This window comes from Leopardus geoffroyi, chromosome C2 (assembly GCF_018350155.1).
Source record: "Leopardus geoffroyi isolate Oge1 chromosome C2, O.geoffroyi_Oge1_pat1.0, whole genome shotgun sequence".
Taxonomy (NCBI): domain Eukaryota; kingdom Metazoa; phylum Chordata; class Mammalia; order Carnivora; family Felidae; genus Leopardus; species Leopardus geoffroyi.
In genome coordinates this window covers 14,429,502-14,450,494 of record NC_059333.1, presented here as the reverse complement: position 1 = coordinate 14,450,494, position 20,993 = coordinate 14,429,502, and the positions used below count along the sequence as shown (strand labels likewise).

The following is a 20,993-nucleotide window of genomic DNA, read 5'->3' as shown; positions in this document are numbered from 1 at the left end:
ATAGCAGTGAACTGATAGAAAGACTTCAGTGCTACAGGTAGGCTTTAGGCCCCCTAAGTCTTTAGGCAGGGAACACGTGCAACTCATTCATGCCCTTTGCACCTGCTCTAACTGACTCTGAATCTATATTACCACTTAACAGCAGACTCCTGCCGCTAAGTCTGCCAAAATTTATGACTTGGTGGGTCTGAGAGTACCCAGTCATGAAGGTCAGCACACATCGTCATTTGATGTTGCATAGTGACAGATGTTCAGTCTCTGCTTGGGTCCATTAGTATGCCAGGAGCTTCTTTTTGCGCTGTGAATATATTCTGCCACAATATGGCCTTGCTCCAGAAACCTAGCCATCTGTGCTACAACTCGCACATGGGGGTTTGCCAAAAACTGAATTTTGCAGGAGGAACAATAATGAATCAAGTGTGTATGTGATGGGTATCACTATTCCTACATCCTATAAGTCTTTAATGGTGGCAATAATCCCTGTCATTCTATGCTGTGATGGTTAATTTTATGTGTTAACTTGACTGGGCTAATGGATGCCCAGATAGTTGATACAACATTATTTCTGGATGTGTCTGTGAGGATGTTCCTAGATGAGATTAGCATTTGAGTTCATAAACTAAATTGGGAAGGTCAGTCACCCTCACCAAGGTGAGTGGGCATCATCCAATCTGCTGAGGGCATAAATAGAACAAAAAGGGAGAGAAAGGGTGAATTTGCTCTCTGCCTGACCCAGGATGCCCATCGTCTGCCTTCAGACATTGGTGCTTCTGGTTCTCGAGGCCTTTGGACTCACATTCCACTGGCTTTCCCAGTTCCCCAGCTTGTAGATAGCAAATTGTGAGACTTTTCAGCCTCCATAATTCTGTGAGATAATGCCTATCATAAATCCTCCTTTCTCTCTTTATATATATTTTTTCAGGGTCTTCCATTCGAACATTCCCACTATACTGGTGAGGGAACATAGCTTCTATGTATATCCATGCTATTTATGCCCACAAGACTGCCGAAATTACTGTGAAATGGGTTTACGGAACCATTAATCCCATGGTGAGACAGATTTGGATCAGAACTCTGACTGACATCTGGTCTTTGTGTGCCTCCAGCTTAATAGAGACAATTCTTGTACTTAGGGTCCCTACATAAACGTGAGCTCAGACCCTATGACAATAGCATTCTAACAATTTAGATATTCTCTTTTCCTAGACTTCAGTTGCCCTGGTAAATTCCAAAGTTCCCTAAAAAAGAGATTGGATATCGGGGCATCTGGGGTGGCTCAGTCAGTTGAGTGTCCGACTTTGGCTCAGGTCATGATCTCACTGTTCGTGAGTTTGAGACCCATGCCGGGCTCTATGTTGACAGTTCAGATCCTGGAGCCTGCTTCAGATTCTGTGTCTCCCTCTCTCTTTGCTCCTGCCCTGCCCTTCTCTCTCTCTCTCTCTCTCAAAAATAAATAAAAAACATTTTTAAAAAAGAGATATTGGATATATATCCATTGAGAAAGAAATTAGTTGGGGGATGCTTAGGTGGCTTAGTCGGTTAAATATCCAAGTCTTGATTTCAGTTCAAGTTGTGATCTCAGGGTGGTGAGAGTGAGCCCTGCATCAGGCTCCATGCTCGGTGTGGAGCCTGATTGAGGTTCTTTGACTCTCTCCCTCTGCCCCTCTCCCCTGCTCACATTCTCTCTCTCTCTCTCTCTCTCTCTCTTTAAAAAAAAAAAAAAGTTGCAAAAATCAAAGAATCTATCTAAGGGCTTGGAATAAGCCCATCTGTCAAAGTGCTATTGCAAAATAAGGGAGAACCCTTTAACATATTTTTTTTATTCGAAAATTCATAATGTTTAGGACACATGGCATAGATGATGCTATTACAAGTATACAAGCAAACAGCAAAATATAAAGGGAAGAAACATATATTTGTCATGAAAAATGTACTAAATTTACTGGAGGTAGAAAATTTAACATAAGCTGAGATGGGGGGAAGGACTGAAAGACTCTCCTAAAATTTGGAGCAAAAGCAGAAAAAGACAACAATTGTGCCAAGTAGAGTAAGACATATACGTCAAAGATTCTAGATGACTAGCAAAGGAGACTTGGAATTTCATAACCAAAGTGGCAGGAAGAGAATAAAGGAGGAAGGAAGAATGTAATGGAAGACTTTTTAATGGGGAAGAAGCGTTAGAAAACAAACTTGGTCATCACATTATACACTAATTTAATATTAGTTAATAATAAATGCTACTAGTAACTCAACTTATCTTTCTTTTGCATTTAGTGGGGGGAAAAAATCCTGGCAATTATGTAAGCAGGACAAACCAATAGAAATTTATATTCACACTCACAGAGAAAACAAACAAGTGGTTATAAAACATTCCTTTGCCACATTAAAACTGCCCGTGAGAAAGTGAGTGAACTCATTGCTCTTTTATTCAGCTGTAAAGCAGGGTAATTTTAACACATTGTAGAGTTGTTCTGGCACTTCTGTGGGATGATATGCATAAAGGACTTGGCAAGTGATTGTCCTATGATAAACAGCTAAAAACTGCTACATTATTATTATTATTATTATTTAGATTATAAATATATATTATAAATATAAATATATACAGAGCTTTGGCATATGAATTACAGAAGCAGCGCAGAATAAGCTTGACAGAAAATTACTCTTTTATATGCAAAGAATTCAGAAAATAAACCATGCATGAGACAGCAAAAAGTTAACATTTCATAGCGATCTGAGAAGACTGGTTCTACCGTTATACCTCACATTTAGGTAAGAATACCAATTTCCAAGGGGTTCCATAATTTTTCAAATGTCATGAGACCTATGTTTTACATTTTAGGGTGGTAATTTAGGAAATATTTTGTGTATATCGTTGGATAGGGTAAACACAGCATTGTTGGGGTGGAGGTTTGTCACTCTAGAGAAAGAGAGACACGGATAAGGAATAGGGTAATGTGTAAAAGATGCCTATATAATTCAGTTTCAATTAGAGATATTCATAATTTGAAGACTTTGAAGACACAAACCAACCAATATGAGCACAAAAATGGATGTTTCTTTGGGGATGATAATGGTAAAATTTAACATCAGATTCAATATGTTAGAGCTACTAAGAATGTTAATTAATTCTAGGTGACATTAAAACGTATGTTGGGCGGAGATCTTGGAACATCATAACCAACAATCTTCGCTCATGAGCTACATCAAAGGCATTGCTTGTCTCCAACTGTTTTGACTTACCAAGCAAGTTAAAATAGTTGTAAAATCTACTATTTCTTTCGATGTGTAAGCATGGATTGGCTAATTTTTACTCAATACTAAACAAAAATTCTAAGCTTCAAGAATAAATAGGAAAGACAAGTCCTCACATAGGTATACTTTGGGGAAAATATGGTCTCTTTGGGGATATGATATTTCCAGTTATCTTAATTCCTTCTTGCAAGGTCAATAATTTCAAAGTGTGAAGCTATCAACCTGTGAACTGGGGCATATCCATGACCTTAAACTAAGCACAACACTTAAACTCATTCGTGTCCAAGATTTAGAAATCACATTTCAAGAAAAAATAATTGACAAGTTTACAGACATATGAGTCACACACACACACACACACACACACACACACACGTGGGAAAGGAAAATAACTACAGCTACAACTGTGAAACCACACAAATGATGGGAAAGAAACAACTCAGGATAAACAAGTATCCTGTTTTCATGGGGGATGCCATGAAACAGCTTTAAACATAAATACATAATGGGTTTTAGAAATAGCATAATCTTTTAAGAACTATTTTTTAAACCATAACAAGACTTGTTAGCTGGAAACAGGCTGGGGTGGATTTGAACCACTTTACTCTTGAGTGGAACAAGCGTAAGAAACACTTGTTGCTTAAATATGCCCCAACCAAAGACTAGATATTGGAATCATGCATCAAAATTCAAATCTTGTAAGGAATTTCACATAGATGAAATTTTGATGTAAAAGTACATGGAATATATAGTACTGCTTAACTAAATTGGCAAATATTGTCTTGTTTATCTTAACAATAGCCCAGAGTCACACATTATTACTGTTTAACCAGAGAAGAAAACTGACCATTACAAAGATTGTTACTTTCTTCATATCACAAATCAAGGACTTGGTATGGCAACGGAATTAGAAATATAAAAAGAAGATATCCCCTAAAGAAGGCTATTGTTTCCTTTAATACAAATAATTTTTCACAAGCCAAAAAGATAACTATTAATATTAAATAAGAAAACCAGGATTGTTATGCCAAATTGAAGAAGTTTATTAGAGAAATGGAGAAAAATATTCAGTATGAAAATCAAAAGACAGGAACTATGACAGCCTCATCCGGATGAAACACCACACAGGAGCTCAGAGGATAATTTTCACATTCTTCTACTTTTCACGGGTTATATTCAAGAAAGGAAGGACTTGTCATTCAGACGTAGAGAGAACCAGAGTTCAACTCTTCAGAAAAGTGGTGTCTAAAACCTGTGATGTAGGATAATCAGCACCCAACAGTGTGAGGCTCAGAATTGGTGAATGCCACGTCCAGGTGTAGAGGGTGAGAGTCCCCCACGGTGCCCTCGTTACTAGTAGCCACAGCCAGAGCCACAGCCATAGCCACAGCCCAGGCCTCTGTAGCCACAGCCTCCATAGCCACAGCTTCTGTAGCCACAGCCTTTGTAGCCAGAGCTTCCATAGCCGCAGCCTCCATAGCCGCAGCCTCCATAGCCACAGCCTCCGTAGCCACAGCCTCCATAGCCACAGCCTCCGTAGCCACAGCCTCCATAGCCGCAGCCTCCATAGCCGCAGCCTCCATAGCCACAGCCTCCATAGCCGCAGCCTCCATAAGAGTTTCCGTAGTAGCTTCCACACATGGTGTTGGCTGTTGAGGTTGTGCTTGGGTAGAGAAGGCGAGGAGAAGTGTCACTTCACTGTGAACATTTCTTCCTGCAGAGACCTTTTATATGCTCTCGATGTGGGTGTCGCCCACTACATGTGTCATGTCATTGGCTAATTTTATGACTAATTGGGTTAGTTTGTTGTTCTTCAAACATAAGATAAAGCTTCAGAGGTATTACGGTGATTTGCTTTGTCCGGGCTTCATGTATCCAGTTTAGAACTTGAATGAGGGGAGGCACTCAGTCACATCTACACAGTCCTACCCCAAATTAGACCTTCACTTTAACCTCCTATAATCATCCTTTATTTCAAGAAAGAATACATTTGCTAAGGTCTTGGACCCCGAATAATTATATTATTGTAAAACATTTCACAGAGAATAGCATGTCTTTTCATTCATGAGTTTTTCTTCTCTTTTGATCCAAATAATTAATTTCTTCAGGGATTTAGTGGCTTTTTCTATATTGAAAACGTAATGCATCTTTCATGCTCATAATGTTGATAATAATTTAACTCATTAAAATTTCAAGGGAAACAGGTCTGAACAAAATATCTTCTACTTTTGCACTTATACCAATGAGTTTTATTCTCATTTATGTCCAACTTCTATTGAAGGACAAGACAATGCAAGTTATTCTGGCGGAATCCAATTTTTACATTTCTTTTTTTTGTCCTAATTACATATGCTATCATTAGTTACTATTCTAAGTAACTGTCCAATAAGCTTAGCATCATGCATTTTTGTTAATAAATTTAGACAGAGAACTGTTTCTTTCTCAAAACAGTATGCTTTGTGACCCGACATGCTGAGCCCTCTTGTATAACACTTGAATTATAACTATCTTCATTCAAATAGTGTGATAGCTCATCTTAAAGTGATGCCAAAGAAAAGTGGAGGGGAGTTTTATATTAGAGTTAAAAAATGTACTGCTGTGTATTTGAGAAAAATGCATGTGGGAAGGCAGTATTATCTATGTAGTCACATTGATTTCTGATATTCGGTTATAGTTCTTAGGCAAAATACCATTTTATCTATTCTCTCAAGTAATGTTAGGCAGGGTTTGTAGAATGGAATTGGGGCTGCTTTATATCACCATGAAGATGTTCAAGAAGTTAGACACCTTCTGCATTTTCATCAACTCTCTCTGGAGATCATCAGAATAACGACACAGAGTTTTCCAAATTATTCAATTTGTCTTACGTGGTAACTACTTCAAATGAGTCAAAAAAAATAGCCTCTTAAACAAAAAGTTGTTTCATACTAATGATCACAGCAACACATTCATCACATTCAGTGATCATGTTTTTGAATGTACTTTCCAGGTGCATTTCTTGGTAGGTGTATTTTTTGTAAAGTGTCACATTATTGTGACATTTTAGTCACTATCGGCTGGACCAACATATAGGTGTAGGACATCTTCACCACATGACATTCAAATTTCCCACGTAGTAAATAGCAATAAACTCGACTCTCAGAGTTCAGAGCCTTAGCAAACAATTAGTTTTTAAGAAAAAATAGTGGAAATAGCATGATTTTTATTGTTCTTCAAAGATACTTACACTCTTAAAACATTGCCTAAATTTGGTAAACATGAATTGCATCAATTAATTAAAAAATTAAAAAAAACTATACTTAAGGTTTTTGTATTTGATTTAAAAGGATATCGACTACATTGCATTTTGTGCAAATGATATCTGTAACAACATTTGCTAGACATTTATCTCTCTAGAATTTACTTCCTAAAATTAATGTGGTTCTCCTGAAAAATTAAGTTATTCCCTCTGATAATAGCAATGAAAGCTTCGCACTTGCCTTTTTCTTTTTTTCTATCTTTTCTGGTGTGTTGTCCTAAATATACTCCATTCTCAATATGTTCTATTATCATAAATTAGTACTCTTCTGAGTAATCCCCATTTCTATATCCTGCCTCATAACAAAACTTCACAACTGTATTTCCATGGCAGTGTTCTGAGAACCTTTATCGCTCTGGTCCTGTGTTTCGATATTTCATCTCCAATATGCTTCTGAGACTGCTCTTACTGAGGTCAAGACCGCAGTCCTGCCAAATCTAGAGGTCAAGTCTTTATTTTACTCAGCCTCTGAGCAGCGTTCAGATTCACCAACTTCTGTCTTCATTCCTGAAAGGCTCTCCAACCTTCACCTTCAACCTACCAGGCACACTTGGTTTAATCCCAACCTCAGTAACTGCTTCTTCTAAGTGTCCTGTCTTTTTACATCTCAGATTTTACCCTCAAATGTGAGAATGTCTTGCTAGGTATTTGCCCCACTTATGGTCTCTGGTCTCTACCCAAACTCTTGTTAGATGGATCACTTTGTATACATTCTCTTCTCCAATCAGTGTCTATTTATATTTCCAATCTCATTGCAGGTGTATTATATATAATATTTCATATACTTCTAATCTTAATATACAAATGTATATATCTTCATAGATTAATCATCATTAGAAATTTAACAATGACAAAATTAAGTTGATGATTATTTATACCACCCAGACTTTTTCATTCTTTCCTTTTATGTCTCAAAGCATGCGTGGCACAGATCAGATCATGGCCCTCCTTGATGGTAATCCTTCAGTCTACTACCCACATTAGCATGGCTTGAGTACCTACCAGGCATGCAGTTAAATTTTAATTTCAATATTTATTTGCTACACCTAGCAACCCCGAAGCTTAGCAAATACAGCCGACATGGCCCTGCATCTCAGAGCCTTGACTATATCTATGAGCTCATATGATTCCTCTCCATTACAATATATAGATCACAGTGGTTTCTCAGCTCTTCAAATGGCCCTAGCTTGTTTCCACCTTAAAGTCTCTGCCTTTGATCTCTTGAAGTAACATCGAGAATGGCTTATCTTTCTCTTGCTTCTTTCAGTGAAGCTTTCCATGACCAGTCAGTCTGAAGTAATCCTTCACCAATAACTCTTGAAGTTTTCTTTAGCTCATCTTGATTTCTTATTTACATAGACTCATCACTATCAGCAGTTATCTCATTCACTCCCTTAATCTTTGTCCATCTTGAATTTTCTGCCCCTACTTAGTCTAGAACATAAGTTCTGTAACAATAGCATCCTTGTCTGTCCTGTTCATTGCCCCATCCCAGTGCTCATAATAGTGCCTAGTATATAGTTCGTTCTTAATAAAATTTGACAAGTGAATTAGTAAACGGCCAAGTCAATAAAATGAAAGATTATTTTTACTTTTCTTTTTAACTTCATATTTTGGAATAACTTTAGACCTATAGAAAGTTGCCAAAATAGTACAGAAAACTCTTATATGCCCAACACTCAATGCTCTATAATGTTAACATCTTTCATAACCATGGTATATTTATCAAACCAAAGAAATTAACTTTGAACAATACTTTAAACTGTGGATTTTACGGGTGCCTGTGTTAAGCATCTGATTTCAGCTCAGGTCATGATCTCATGGTTCATGGGTTGAACCCCTGTGTCGGGCTCTGTGCTGACAGCTCAGAGCCTGGGACCTGCTTCTGATTCTGTGTCTCCCTCTCTCTCTGCCCCTCCCCTGCTCATTCTCTGCCTCTCTCTGTCTCTCAAAAATAAATAAACGTTAAAACAATTAAAAATAAAATACAATAAAATAAACTATAGATTTTGTTTCACCATTTTTTTCCATTAGTGTCCTTTTTATGTTTCAGAATCACACTGATTCAAATGTTTTATGTTTCAAATTCACACCGCATTTAGTTGCAGGATCTTTTTAGCCTCTTCCAATTAGTGACAGTTCTCTGTCTTTCCTTGGCCTTCCTGGCCTTGACAGCTTGAAAGATTTGGGTGTTTTGTAGAAGAGTTTCCAATTTGGATTTGTCTGAATTTTTATCATACCTAGATTGAGGGTATACATTGTGAGCAAGGAAACCAGAAGAGATGTGTCTTTTCGGGGCAACATACCCAACAGTGCATGACATCAATAAACCACTTGAGAGTTTCTGGCATCCTTTAAAACTCAAATTTCTAATAAAATAAGTCCCTTCTTTTCTATATATTTAGGGGTAATTGGGTCAAACTTCAAGGTCACTGTCTGGTTTGGGGTCATGTATAAAATTATAGATTACATGTACATGTGAAGTAAAAACCAAAGCTAATAATATTACTCCCCCCCAAAAAAGATAAAACACTTAGTCATTCAATGTTTACAAGTGAATCCTGGCACTATGTCTCCTCTCCCACAATTTTTCCATCTTTCTCTCCCCCTTTGAAACTACCCTTTTATTCCCAAAACAGAAAATATTCAGGTGTAAGGAGAATATTATTAAATAAAACTAGGGTTTTACACAGGTAGAATCTGCATAGGTTATATGATGGCATGGTAGCAATAACATAGTCTAAATTTGGAATCTGGAATAAACAAGTCACCAAAGTAGAAGAATCTGTCATCAAAGGCACATGATTTCATTATAGGCATCCTGACACACAGTAAAGTTGTCTTAAATATATTGGTCATGAGAAATTCTTGAGATGGTTTTAATACCAACTAGTTTGAAACATGAATCCAACAGTGCCTGTGGTTTGCCCCACATACCACTCAGTTCGTTTGTAAGGTTCTGGGTATATTATAAATTTAACGCTCTAGAAACTGACTCTGTTCTTCTGAGCCTTCTTCTCACACATGAGCTTCTACAGCAACTACTATGATGGCCTGAGCTATGGCCATGGAGGCCTGGGATATGGCTACTACAGTGGCTATGGATATGCCTCTTATCGTCCATGCTGCTATGGAAGATTCTGGTCTTCTGGATTCTTCTCAGAAATCTAGATTGTTGATCTTTATAGATCATTACCCTGTGAGGCACTATGTGTATCCCCTCCATTATTTATAATAACAGCATTATGGGCTATTCAAACAATGACAACCAAATCTTGGCCTATAAGAACCACATCAGGACTTCTTTGATCTATTATCTAGAGTTTCTAACAATTTAAAACAAAAACAAAAAGCCTCAATGTTGTGTTATTCATACATGATTAAATATAAGCAACCTTAACAATTCCATTTGAAAAAATATCCAAATTCATTTTTCACTGAAAGTAATGTTATTTTACAAATGCACAGCATACACTATACACGTGTGTTTATATATATATATATATATATAATATATATATATATATTATATATATATATTGCTGTATGTGTGAAAGAAAGAGAGACAGTTTGCTCGCTCTTTGGCAATGTATAGTTGATAACATGGATGTGTTAGGCCTGATCGCTGTATTCAACCAGCACTTTGGCAAAATGTGTTTTCATGGGCAGATCCAAAGGCTACTGTAATATACCTTGGTCTTATCAAAGCCTCATCTTCAGTATCTCCAGTGTTTGGCTAAAATCATTGGTAAAAACAGTGCCCCTTTAATGCTTCATTCAATTTCATTGTTTCTTGATACTCAGCAGTTGAATTTGTGGTTCTGGGCAACTGTAACTGTTTTCCTCTAAATTATATAGGATGCCTGTTTCTTGTCACTCACCGACAAAATATATTCTCAAACTCAATCTATGCATGGTGGTTACACAGGTAGCTATTCTGCCTGCGATTCCAATGTAGGCATAGAGTGAACACAGAATTTAAGTCTGCTTCCCTAAATTTTTCACAGAGGTTGATATTTGCCTGCCTTCAAGCCAATGACCTTTTATTATTCATAACAAAGCAGTAATTTGGGTAGACCAAATTCACAAAACGCAACTTTGACCCAACTATAGGCTGGAAAGTGCAGCCTTGAGCCTTCTAGTTTGGTTCGTGTTCAGCAAAGATGTTCATAATAACACTTCTTCATTTACCCCATTTATTATTAGTGTTAATGATGATGTCAATAATGGTAAAGTATAACATAACAATATCTTCTAAACATTTAATGACTATGTTAGAATTTGGGGCCTTTACAACTAATTTAAGATTCATACAAAATTACTTCCTGAATGGCTATTAAAGTACGAAGCTGGAAAAACTCTTAACCAGCAACAAAATGCATGTTTCCTGAAGGCATCCAGAGGATGTCTGTTTATCCTCCATCAATTGAAAACAGACAACACATAATTGTACCACACTGACATCTACAAACATTGACAGGTAGTGAAACTAGAGGGAGAAACACTAAGGTAAGTCCCTTTCTAATAAGTTTGGCTCTGGTCCTGCCATAGTGGGCAGAAGTCTTAAAAGGCAGGTCAACAGAGGGCCCTGTCTTAAAGCAGTCGAAAAGGTCAGAGTGGAAGCCATGTGGAAGCTATGGCTTTTGACTCAATCCCACACACTTAAAAAGTGGCCATCAGATATCAGGCCCTCTTCAGATATATTACACGCTGAAAAAAATTCAAGTCTTTCTGAAATTGTCCCAAGGACACAAAACAGATGAAGAAACATTCATTCAAAAAAATCAACATAACCTAGGTTTAGTGACAGTCTTGATCTACTTAAGCTACAATCTGTTCCTTCTGTTTCTTCTCCTCCAGGTTAATATGGCAGAAGGTCAACACTGGGCAGAGGAGGCCATAAAAATAGTACCCCCTCTTTGTTGTCAAAGGCTACAGTATCTCTCCTGTGTAGGCAGGCCATTAGTATATCTCATGATCTCTTGTTCTATGTTGCAATGACTAAGTTACAAGTGAACTTGGCCAAGAGGTAGGTGGTTCCCTTCATCTACCCATTCCTACCTGCAGTGCCAAGCTCTACCCATCACCCAACAAGCTAACAGCCATAAGTCCCTATCTTGCTTTCCATCACACCATTCATAGGAAGGAGGTTTCATGACAGGACGGGTACATCAAACCTAAAAACCTAGAGGCTACTGCCCAAGCCCAGTGACTACTAGTAATGCAGATGTGTCTCTATGAGAGAATAAGCAAACAACTGTTTCTATCTCCAGTTCTGGAGTAGTTGCTCAGATATTTTGCACAGAGCAGGAGGCAAGCCATAAAAACAAAGAGCTCTGGGGTGCCTGGGTGGCTCAGTTAGTTAAGTGTCCAACTTTGGCTCAGGTCATGATCTCACAGTTGGTGGGTTTGAGCTCCACGTCGGGCTCTGTGTGGACAGCTCAGAGCCTGGATCCTGCTTCGGATTCTGTGTCTCTGTCCCTCTCTGTCCTTTCCCCCGCTCACGTTCTGTCTCTCTCTCTCTCTCTCAAAAATAAATTTTAAAATGTTAAAAATAAATAAAAATAAATGAAAAATAAAACAGAGAGCTCTGAACACTTCTTCAAATGAATTAGTTTATTTAGAATAGTGTGTAGGAAATTCAAACTTAAGGGTATGCTTCAAACAATAGAGATTTTAATGATAAGCAATTAAGAGGAACTTTGTTGCTCTAAGACAACAAGCTAAACCATCAGCTGACTAGTTTACCAGAGAGAACCAGGAGGAAAGATGGCTAAGAGCCCTCCTGGGTGCAGGGCAAACCTTAAAGACTAGCCTAAAAAACAAACAAACAAGCAAACAAACAAACAACAACAAAACAAAAACAAAAACTATATATATATTCTCACTGCTGGGTGAATTCTATATATGAAAAACTCTTTTGACTGATTGTGTTCTTCAGATCATCTGTCTCTTGGGTTATTTTCTGCATACTAGTTCTATCAGTTTGTCAGAAGGGGAGTTGAAAATATCTAAGTGTAATTGTAAATTTCTCTATTTCTATTTTCAACTGGATCACATTTTATTCATATGTTTTGAGACTGTTATTTGGTGTATACTTAGAATTATTATTTTTCCTGGTGGATTAATCCTCATAAAATATGTAATAGTTCTCTTTGTCTCTGGTAATTTTCTTTGATGTGAGGTCTATTTTATCTGGTCTTAATGTGGCCACTCCTGCTTTAGTTTGTTAACAATTATAGAGCCTAACTTTTTCCATCCTTTTACTTTCAGCCTACCTATGTCAATGAATTTGAAGTCAGTTTCTTATGAACAGAATATAGCTAGGTCATGTTGGATTTTTTTAATGCACTTTTCCAATCTCTGTCTTTTGGCTGTTGTATTTAGACCATGTGCATTCAATGAAATTGTTGATATGTTAGCAATTAAGTCTGCCACTTTATTATTTGTTTTCTATTTGTTTCTTCTAATTCTTGTTACTCTGATTATTTTTCTTGCCTTCTATGTTATTTTTTAACATTTTATAGCATTACATCTTAATTTTTTTTGGCTTTTTTAATTTAAATTTTAGTTAGTTAATATACAGTTACATATTGGTTGCAGGAGTAGAATTCAGTGTTGCATACAACACCCAGTGCTCATGACAAGTGTCCTACTTCGTAGCCATCACCCATCTAGCCCATCAACCACTGACCTACCTCCATCAACCCATAATTTGTTCTCTATCGTTTAAAGTCTCTTGTGGTTTATTTCTATCTCTCCTCTTTCCCGCCCCTTCCCATATGTTCATCTGTTTTGTTTCTTAAATTCCACATATTAATGAAATCATATGGTATTTTTCTTTCTCTAATTGACTTATTTTTCTTATTATAATACATTCTAGCTCCATCTATGTCATTACAAATGACAAGATTTCATTCTTTTTGATGGATGAGTAATATTCCATTATATATGTATATAATGTGGGATGTAGTATATACATACTACATCTTCTTTAACCATTCATCAGTCGATGGACATTTGGGCTCTCTCCATAGTTTGGCTATTGTTGATAAACTACTATAGACATTAAGGTGGATGTACTTCTTTGAATCTGTATTTTTGTATCCTTTGGATAATGCCTAATAGTGCAATTGCTGGATCAGAGGGTAGTTCTATTTTTAGTTTCTTGAGGAACTTCCATACTGTTCTCCAGAGTGGGTGCACCCCTTTTCATTCCCACCAACAGAGCAAGAGGGTTCTCCTTTCTCCTCATCCTCACCATCGCATGTTGTTTCTTGTGTTGTTAATTTTAGCCATTCTGACAGGTGTGAAGTAGCATCTCATTGTGGTTTTGATTTGTATTTCCCTGATGATGAGTGATGTTGAGCATCTTTTCATGTCTGTTAGCCACTGGATGTCTTATTTGGAAAGGTGTCTGTCTGTTCATGTTTTCTTCCCACTTTTTAACTGGGTTATTTGTTTTTTGAGAGTTGAATTTGATAAGTTCTTTATAGATTTTGGATACTAATCTTTTATCAGGTATGCCATTTGCAAATATCATCTCCCATTCCATAGGCTTTTAGCTTTATTGCTTGGTTCCTTCAGAACCTTTTTATCTTGATGTCAACATGATGTTATCATATTTACTTTTTATTTTCCTTGCCTTCAGCAATGTGTCTAGTAAGAAGTTGCTCCAGCCAAGGTCAAAGAAGTTGCCGCCTCTAGGATTTTGATGGTTTCCTGTTTCATATTTAGATCTTTCATCCATTTTGAATTTATTTTTATGTATGCTATAAGAAAGTGGTCCAGTTGCATTGTTCTGCTTGTCACCATCCAATTTCCCAACACCATTTGTTAAAGAGACTGTTTTTTCCCCATTGGATATTCTTTACTGCTTTGTCAAAGATTAGTCGACCATACACTTGTGGGTCCATTTCTGGGTTTTCTATTCTGTTCCATTGATCCGTGTGTCTGTTTTTGTGCCAGTACAGTATTGTCTTGATGACTACAGTTTTGTAATGTAGCTTTAAATCCAGAATTGTGATGCCTCCAGTTTTGTTTTTCTTTTTCAGGATTGCTTTGGCTATTCAGGGTCTTTGGTGGTTCCATACAAATTTTAGGATTGTTTGTTCTAGCTCTGTGAAAATGCTGGTGGTATTTTGATAGGGATTGCATTGAATTTGTAGATTGTTTTGGATAGTATAGACATTTTAACAGTGTTTGTTCTTCCAATCCATGAGCACGGAATGTTTTTCCATTTCTTTTTGTCCTCTTCCATTTCTTTCATAAGTGTTCTATAGTTTTCAGAGTATAGATCTTTTACCTCTTTAGTTAGGTGTATTCCTAGGTATCTTACTGTTTTAAGTGCAGTTGTATCTGTATTCCTTGATGTGTTTTTCTGCTGCTTCATTACTGGTATATACAAATCCAACAGGGGTGCCTGAGTGGCTCAGTCAATTAAGCTTCTGACTTTGGCTCGGGTCTTCTTTAATTTCTTGGTTAACTCATTCATTCTTTAATAGGATGTTCTTTAACTTCCATGTATTTGAGGGCTTTCCAAATTTTGTCTTGTGGTTCACTTCAAGTTTCATAGCATTGTGATCTGAAAATATGCATGGTATGACCTCAATCTTTTTGTACTTGTTGAAGGCTGATTTATGACCCAGTATGATCTATTCTGGAGAATGTTCTAGTGCACTCAAAAAGAAAGTGTATTCTGCTTCCTTAGAATGAAAAGTTCTGAATATATGTTGAGTCCATCTGGTCCACCTTGTCATTCAAAGCCATTGCTTCCTTGTTGATTTTCTGCTTAGATGATCTGTCCATTGTTGTAATGGGGTGTTAAAGTCCCCTACTATTATTCTATTATTATCAGTAAGTTTCTCTATGTTTGTAATTAATTGTATCATGTATTTGGGTGCTTTCAAGTTGGGAGCATAAATATTTACAACTGTTAGATCTTCTTTGTCACAGACCATGAGTCTGGAGTTCTTTCTTGTCCAGCAAGAGAGCAGATGCAGAAATGAAAATGAGGAAGGCTAATGTCTGGGAGAAGACAAGGATCCCAAACAGGGATTTTGTCTTCATGTTCATTGATCTCTCAAGATATTTTGCACATGGTGAATGTGAAGAAAACAATCAGATAGTAATCATTAATGTGTGTGTGTTAGAAGCAAAGGTCTGGGGGGGGGGGGGGGGCAAGTGGAGTTTGAAGTTGTGATCAAAGTATACAGGTGCCAGATGGAAAGTAGTCTCTTGCAGATAATATACCAGCTACTCTTGACTCCATCATAATACCTCACTAACTAACTCTGGGAAATTTTGCCCTGTGGCAGCGGCTTCCCACCCTAAGCTTTTTTCTACTTGATTAACTTTGGATGCTTTTGCCCTGTGGTGGTGGCTTTCTGCCCAAAGCTTTTTTTTTACCCATTTATGTACGTATAAGGAATTCTTGAACCAATTTCCCCAAACTTCTTGATGGATAGATCCTTTAATCATGATTTAATGCCTTTCTTCATCTCTTGTTACAGTCTTTGTTTTAAAATATAATTTGTCTGATATAAGTATGGCTACTCCAGCTTTCTTTTTATGTCCTAGGTCTAAAATGAGTCTCTTGTAGGCCACATATAGATGGATATTGTTTTGGGGTTTTTTTTTCAAACATTCCAATACCCTATGTTTTTGACTGGAGCATTCACAGTTGATTATTGAAAAATATGAATTTAGTGCCATTGTGTTACCTATAGAGTTCGTGTTTCTGATGATGTTCTCTGATCCTTTCTAGTCTTTGTTCTTTTGGTGTTTTGTTTTGTTTTCCTTCACTTATAAAGTCCCCTTAAAATTTCCCATAGGGCTGGTTTAGTGGTAACAAGAGCCTTTAGTTTTTCTTTCCTTTTTTTTTTTTTTTCAACGTTTATTTATTTTTGGGACAGAGAGAGACAGAGCATGAACGGGGGAGGGGCAGAGAGAGAGGGAGACACAGAATCGGAAACAGGCTCCAGGCTCTGAGCCATCAGCCCAGAGCCTGACGTGGGGCTCGAACTCACGGACAGCGAGATCGTGACCTGGCTGAAGTCGGACGCTTAACCGACTGCGCCACCCAGGCGCCCCAAGAGCCTTTAGTTTTTGTTTGTCTGGGAAACTCTTTGTCTCTCCTTCTATTTTGAATGACAGCCTTGTTGTAGAGAGTATTCTTGGCTGCATATTTTTATCCACTCAACACGTTGAATATATTGTGGAACTCCATTCTGGCCTTTCAAGTTTCTGTGGACAGATCTGCTACAAACCTGATCTGTCTTCTCTTGTAGGTTAAGGACTTTTTTTCATTTGCTGCTTTCAGGATTCTTTCCTTGTTTGTGTATTTTGGGAATTTGAATTTTTTTTAAGGTTTATTTATTTTTGAGAGAGATAGAGACAGAGAGAGAGAGAGAGAGCACACATGAGTGGGGGGGGGGGGGCAGACAAAGAGGGAGACACAGAATCCAAAGTAGTTCCAGGCTCTGGACTATCAGCACAGAGCCCGGCATGGGGCTCAAACCCACAAGCTGTGAGATCATGACCTGAGCTGAAGTCAGACGCTGAACCCACTGAGCCACCCAGAAGCCCCAGTGTTTTGTGAATTTGACTATGATATGCCTTGGTGATGGCCAGCTTGGGTTGAATTTGATGAGAATGCTCTGTGTTTCTTGGATTTTGATGTCTGTGTCCTTCCTCAGATTAGGAAAGTTTTCAGCTATAATTTTGTCACATAAACATTCTGCTCTTTTTCTCTTGCTTCATCTTCTGGGACTCCTATGCTATGAATGTTACTACATTTGGGGAGCCTGGGTGGCTCAGCTGGTTAAGTGGCCAACTTCAGCTCAGGTCATGATATTGTGGTTCATGAGTTTGAACCCCACATCAGGTTCTGTGCTGACACGTCGGAGCCTGGAGCCTGCTTCAGATTCTGTGTCCCTCTCTCTCTGCCCCTCCCCCACTCATACTCTGTCTCTCTCTCTCTCTCTCTCTTTCTGTCAAAAATAAACATTTTTTTTAAAAAAAGAATGTTACTACATTTTAATAAATTGCTGATTTCCATAAGTCTGCCTTAGTGAGCCCTGACCTTTGTTTCCCTCTTCTTTTCAGCTTCATTATTTCCCATAATTCTATATTCTATATTGCTAATTTGTTCCTTTGCCTTGTCCATCCTTGTTTTTATCACCTCTATTTGTGTTTGCATCCTGGTTATAACATTGTTAATTTCAGCCTGGCTAGACTTTTGTTCTTTTTTCTCTGCAGAAAGAGATTCTTTTGTGTCTTCTACACTTTTTTTTCAAGCCCAGATAATATCCTTATAATCGTTGTTTTAAATTCTAGTTAAGACATCTTACTTATATCTTCATTGATTAAATCCCTTGCTGCCAATTCTTCCTGTTCTGTATTTTGAGGTGAATTCCTCTGTCTTGTCATTTTGGATGAAGAAACACAATAATAATGATGATAATAATAAAATGAGATAAAAATTTAAAAATTTTAAAAAATCAAATAAAGGAAGCTTGATCCTATGCATATTTTGGTCTGATTTTTAAGAGAAGCTTGATAGAAAAAAGAGAAAAGAGACAAAAAGAGAAATAAAAATTAAAAAACTAAAAAGCAAAAAAAATAGTAAAATAAAATAAAACAATTTGCTATTTCTCCATCCAATAAAGAAAAGAAAAGAAAAACAACAGCAACAGCATAAAAACAGAAGCAACAACAACAAAATGAATAAACATAAATAACCAAATGAAGTTAAATCCAGTTTCCCCTAGAGCTGAAATTTTGTAGGACTCTATGGTCAGTGGACTAAGCAGGTGGAAGGGATTTGTGCTGGTCTTCTGGGGGAGGGGCCTGCTGCTCTGCTTCTCAGGCCAACTTCCCCTACTGGAGATGTGCCTGGAGGGCACAGCACAGTAATGGCTCCATTCTCCACTTGGTGGCACTGTTTAGTTCACTGGGGTCTATCAGTGTTGGGCTAATGTTAAAATGGCTTCATCTGGTCTTCAAAGCAGGGAGTTTGTGCCTTCACAGATGCACAGTCACCCTTCCTTTATCCCCCACTTCCATCAGCTCCCCACCTTCCCCCTGTCTGTGTCCAAGCTGTCTGCCCACCAGGTGGTACCTCTCTCCAGAAGTTTATCTTAAGTGCAGCGGTGTTTCAAAACCCACACTTCAGCAACCCCTGAGGTTCGGACCCACAACATCTTCTGGGGGACCGTCTCACCGTGCTGTGGCTGGTGTCAGCTTGTCCCAGGAAACAGTCATGCCACTGCATAGCCACAGCAGCTTAGAGTTTATGATAAATCACTGCACACATCGGCACCAGGATTTGCTGCCCTCAGCTAGACTCTTTCTTTCTATACTGGTGAACCTGAGTCTATGGCCATACCACCCTGAACGCGCCAGATCCCGTCTATACTGGTGAATGTGGCAGCTTAATGAAGTCCAGTGGGTCTTTTGCCCACAGAGGCAACTGCATCACCTCTACCAAATGCACTCCAAGCAGGGTACCTGCTTCTCCCCAATCCACCCAGGGTATCCTCAGACCACGCTGCCCACTCCCTGGGCTCTGCTCTGCTTTCTCTCCAGAGCACCACCAGGGGCTGACCTCTGAAACTTCAGACTCTGTGCTCTGCTGTTTATAAAAATCTAGTGGTATTAAAACCTGCTTTTTTCTCTGTCAATGGTTTTAGGGAACAGTTTTCTTGTGTAGTCTCCTATGTAGGTCTCCCAGCTGCTTTCAGAGGGAATGCTTTCTTGTGCAAACTTGATGAACTGCTCTCCCTCTCCCTCTTTCTCCTCTTGGTAAGAACGGCACTGTCCCCTCTCCAGCACTATGGCTCTTCTCTCCTTCAGTTCACCTCTCCACACCAGGTACCTGCCTGCCCAGTTTTATCCCTCAAATTATGCAGGCTATTCTGTTAATCCTTAGATCAATTTCCTAGGTGTTCAAAATGGTTTGATGTTGATCTAGCTGTGTTTGAGTGAGGAGACAAACCCAGGGTCTCTTTATTACTGTGTCATCTTAACTCCCCTCTCCTCTCATCTTAACTTATGGTATTATTGAACGTATATATTTGCACAGTTTTTTTTTTTAATGCTTCCTCTGGGTATTACTGTATGCACATGCAACTTATAACAGTGTACTGGTATATCAATATTTATGGGCACAAGTGAAGTGTTGGGCATTTCCTTTGATTAGATTCCCTCATCATGTCTACTTTGAATATTATTGCTTATAGTGTTAAAAGCATGTCTACTTTTAATATTATTGCTTATAGTGTTATAATTTTTATTTCCATCACCAAATATGATTTCTAAAAGTCATGAGGAAGAGATTAGTCTATTGGATATACTCATATTTCTGTTTTTTCCATTGTGCCTTCTTGATGGTTCAAGATCCCCTCCTTTAGCATTTCCTTTTTGTTTGAAGAACTTTTTGAAGTCAATCTTTAAATGTAGGTTTACTAATGACAAATTATTTATTTTCTCCTGAGGATGTTTTTATTTCCCCTTCATATTTTTAATGTTTACTTATTTATTTTGAGAGAGAGAGAGAGGAAGAGAGTACAAGCAGGGCAGGGTCAGAGAGAGGAGAGAATCCCAGGTGGACTCTGTGTTGGCAGCCCAGAACCAGCTGAGCCAAAATCAAGAGTGGGATGCTTCAGTTCATGGGTTTGAGCCCCACGTCAGGCTCTGTGCTGACAGCTCGGAGCCTGGATCCTGCTTCAGATTCTGCGTCTCCCTCTCTCTCTGCCCCTCCCCCTCCTTCTCTCTCAAAAATAAAAAAAATAAACATTAAAAAAAGAGTGGGACGCTTAACCAACTGAGCCACCCAGGGACCCTACCCTTCATTCTCCAAAATGGTTTTGCAAGATGTAAAATACATTGACAGTTCTTTTTTTCCCAGCATTTGAAAAATACTATGCTGTTTTTTATTACTCCATTCTTTCAGATGACAAATCAACTGTTATTCAAATTGCTGTTATTTAGATAATGTGTTGTGTGTCTCTGGTGATTTTCAAGATTTTTTTCTTTGTCTTTACTTTTCAAAATGGTAATTTTGATGCATTTTGGTATTAATCTATTTTGCTTGATCTAAACATTCTCATTGACAGGTCCTAATTGGAAACAGAGAATATTAATATAAAATTATTAATTATAAATATAAGCTATTAAAATAGTATATTTTAATGATAAAGAAAGCTTACTCAAGGCTTTTAGGCAATCAAATAATTTACATAGAATAAATAATTAGGCTATTAGTCAGAATTTTCAAAAGCTGCATTCAAAAAGAGACAGAAGAGAATCATTTAAAGACTAATAGGGGCGCCTGGGTGGCGCAGTCGGTTAAGCGTCCGACTTCAGCCAGGTCACGATCTCGCGGTCCGTGAGTTCGAGCCCCGCGTCAGGCTCTGGGCTGATGGCTCAGAGCCTGGAG

The 20,993-nt window shown here is 38.0% G+C and overlaps 1 protein-coding gene across 1 annotated transcript; it reads right to left on the bottom strand.

Annotated features, from left to right (window-relative positions):
* Nucleotides 1-4,274: 4,274 nt before the first annotated feature.
* On the bottom strand, nt 4,275-7,058 carry LOC123576047 (keratin-associated protein 6-2-like). Its single transcript, XM_045437079.1, has 2 exons — nt 7,015-7,058; nt 4,275-4,948 (listed from the first exon to the last, which is right to left on the bottom strand). Exons 1-2 carry the CDS (start codon nt 7,056-7,058, stop codon nt 4,609-4,611), a joined length of 384 nt encoding a protein of 127 aa, XP_045293035.1. The 3' UTR covers nt 4,275-4,608.
* Between the last annotated feature and the right edge of the window lie 13,935 nt (nt 7,059-20,993).

Coding starts and splice junctions, on each gene's coding strand:
- LOC123576047 (XM_045437079.1), bottom strand. CDS start 7,058: ATGAAGACAGAAGTTGGTGAATCTGAACGCTGCTCAGAGGCTGA. Junction 4,949..7,014: donor GAACGCTGCTCAGAGGCTGA/GTAAAATAAAGA, acceptor TTCACAGTGAAG/TGACACTTCTCCTCGCCTTC.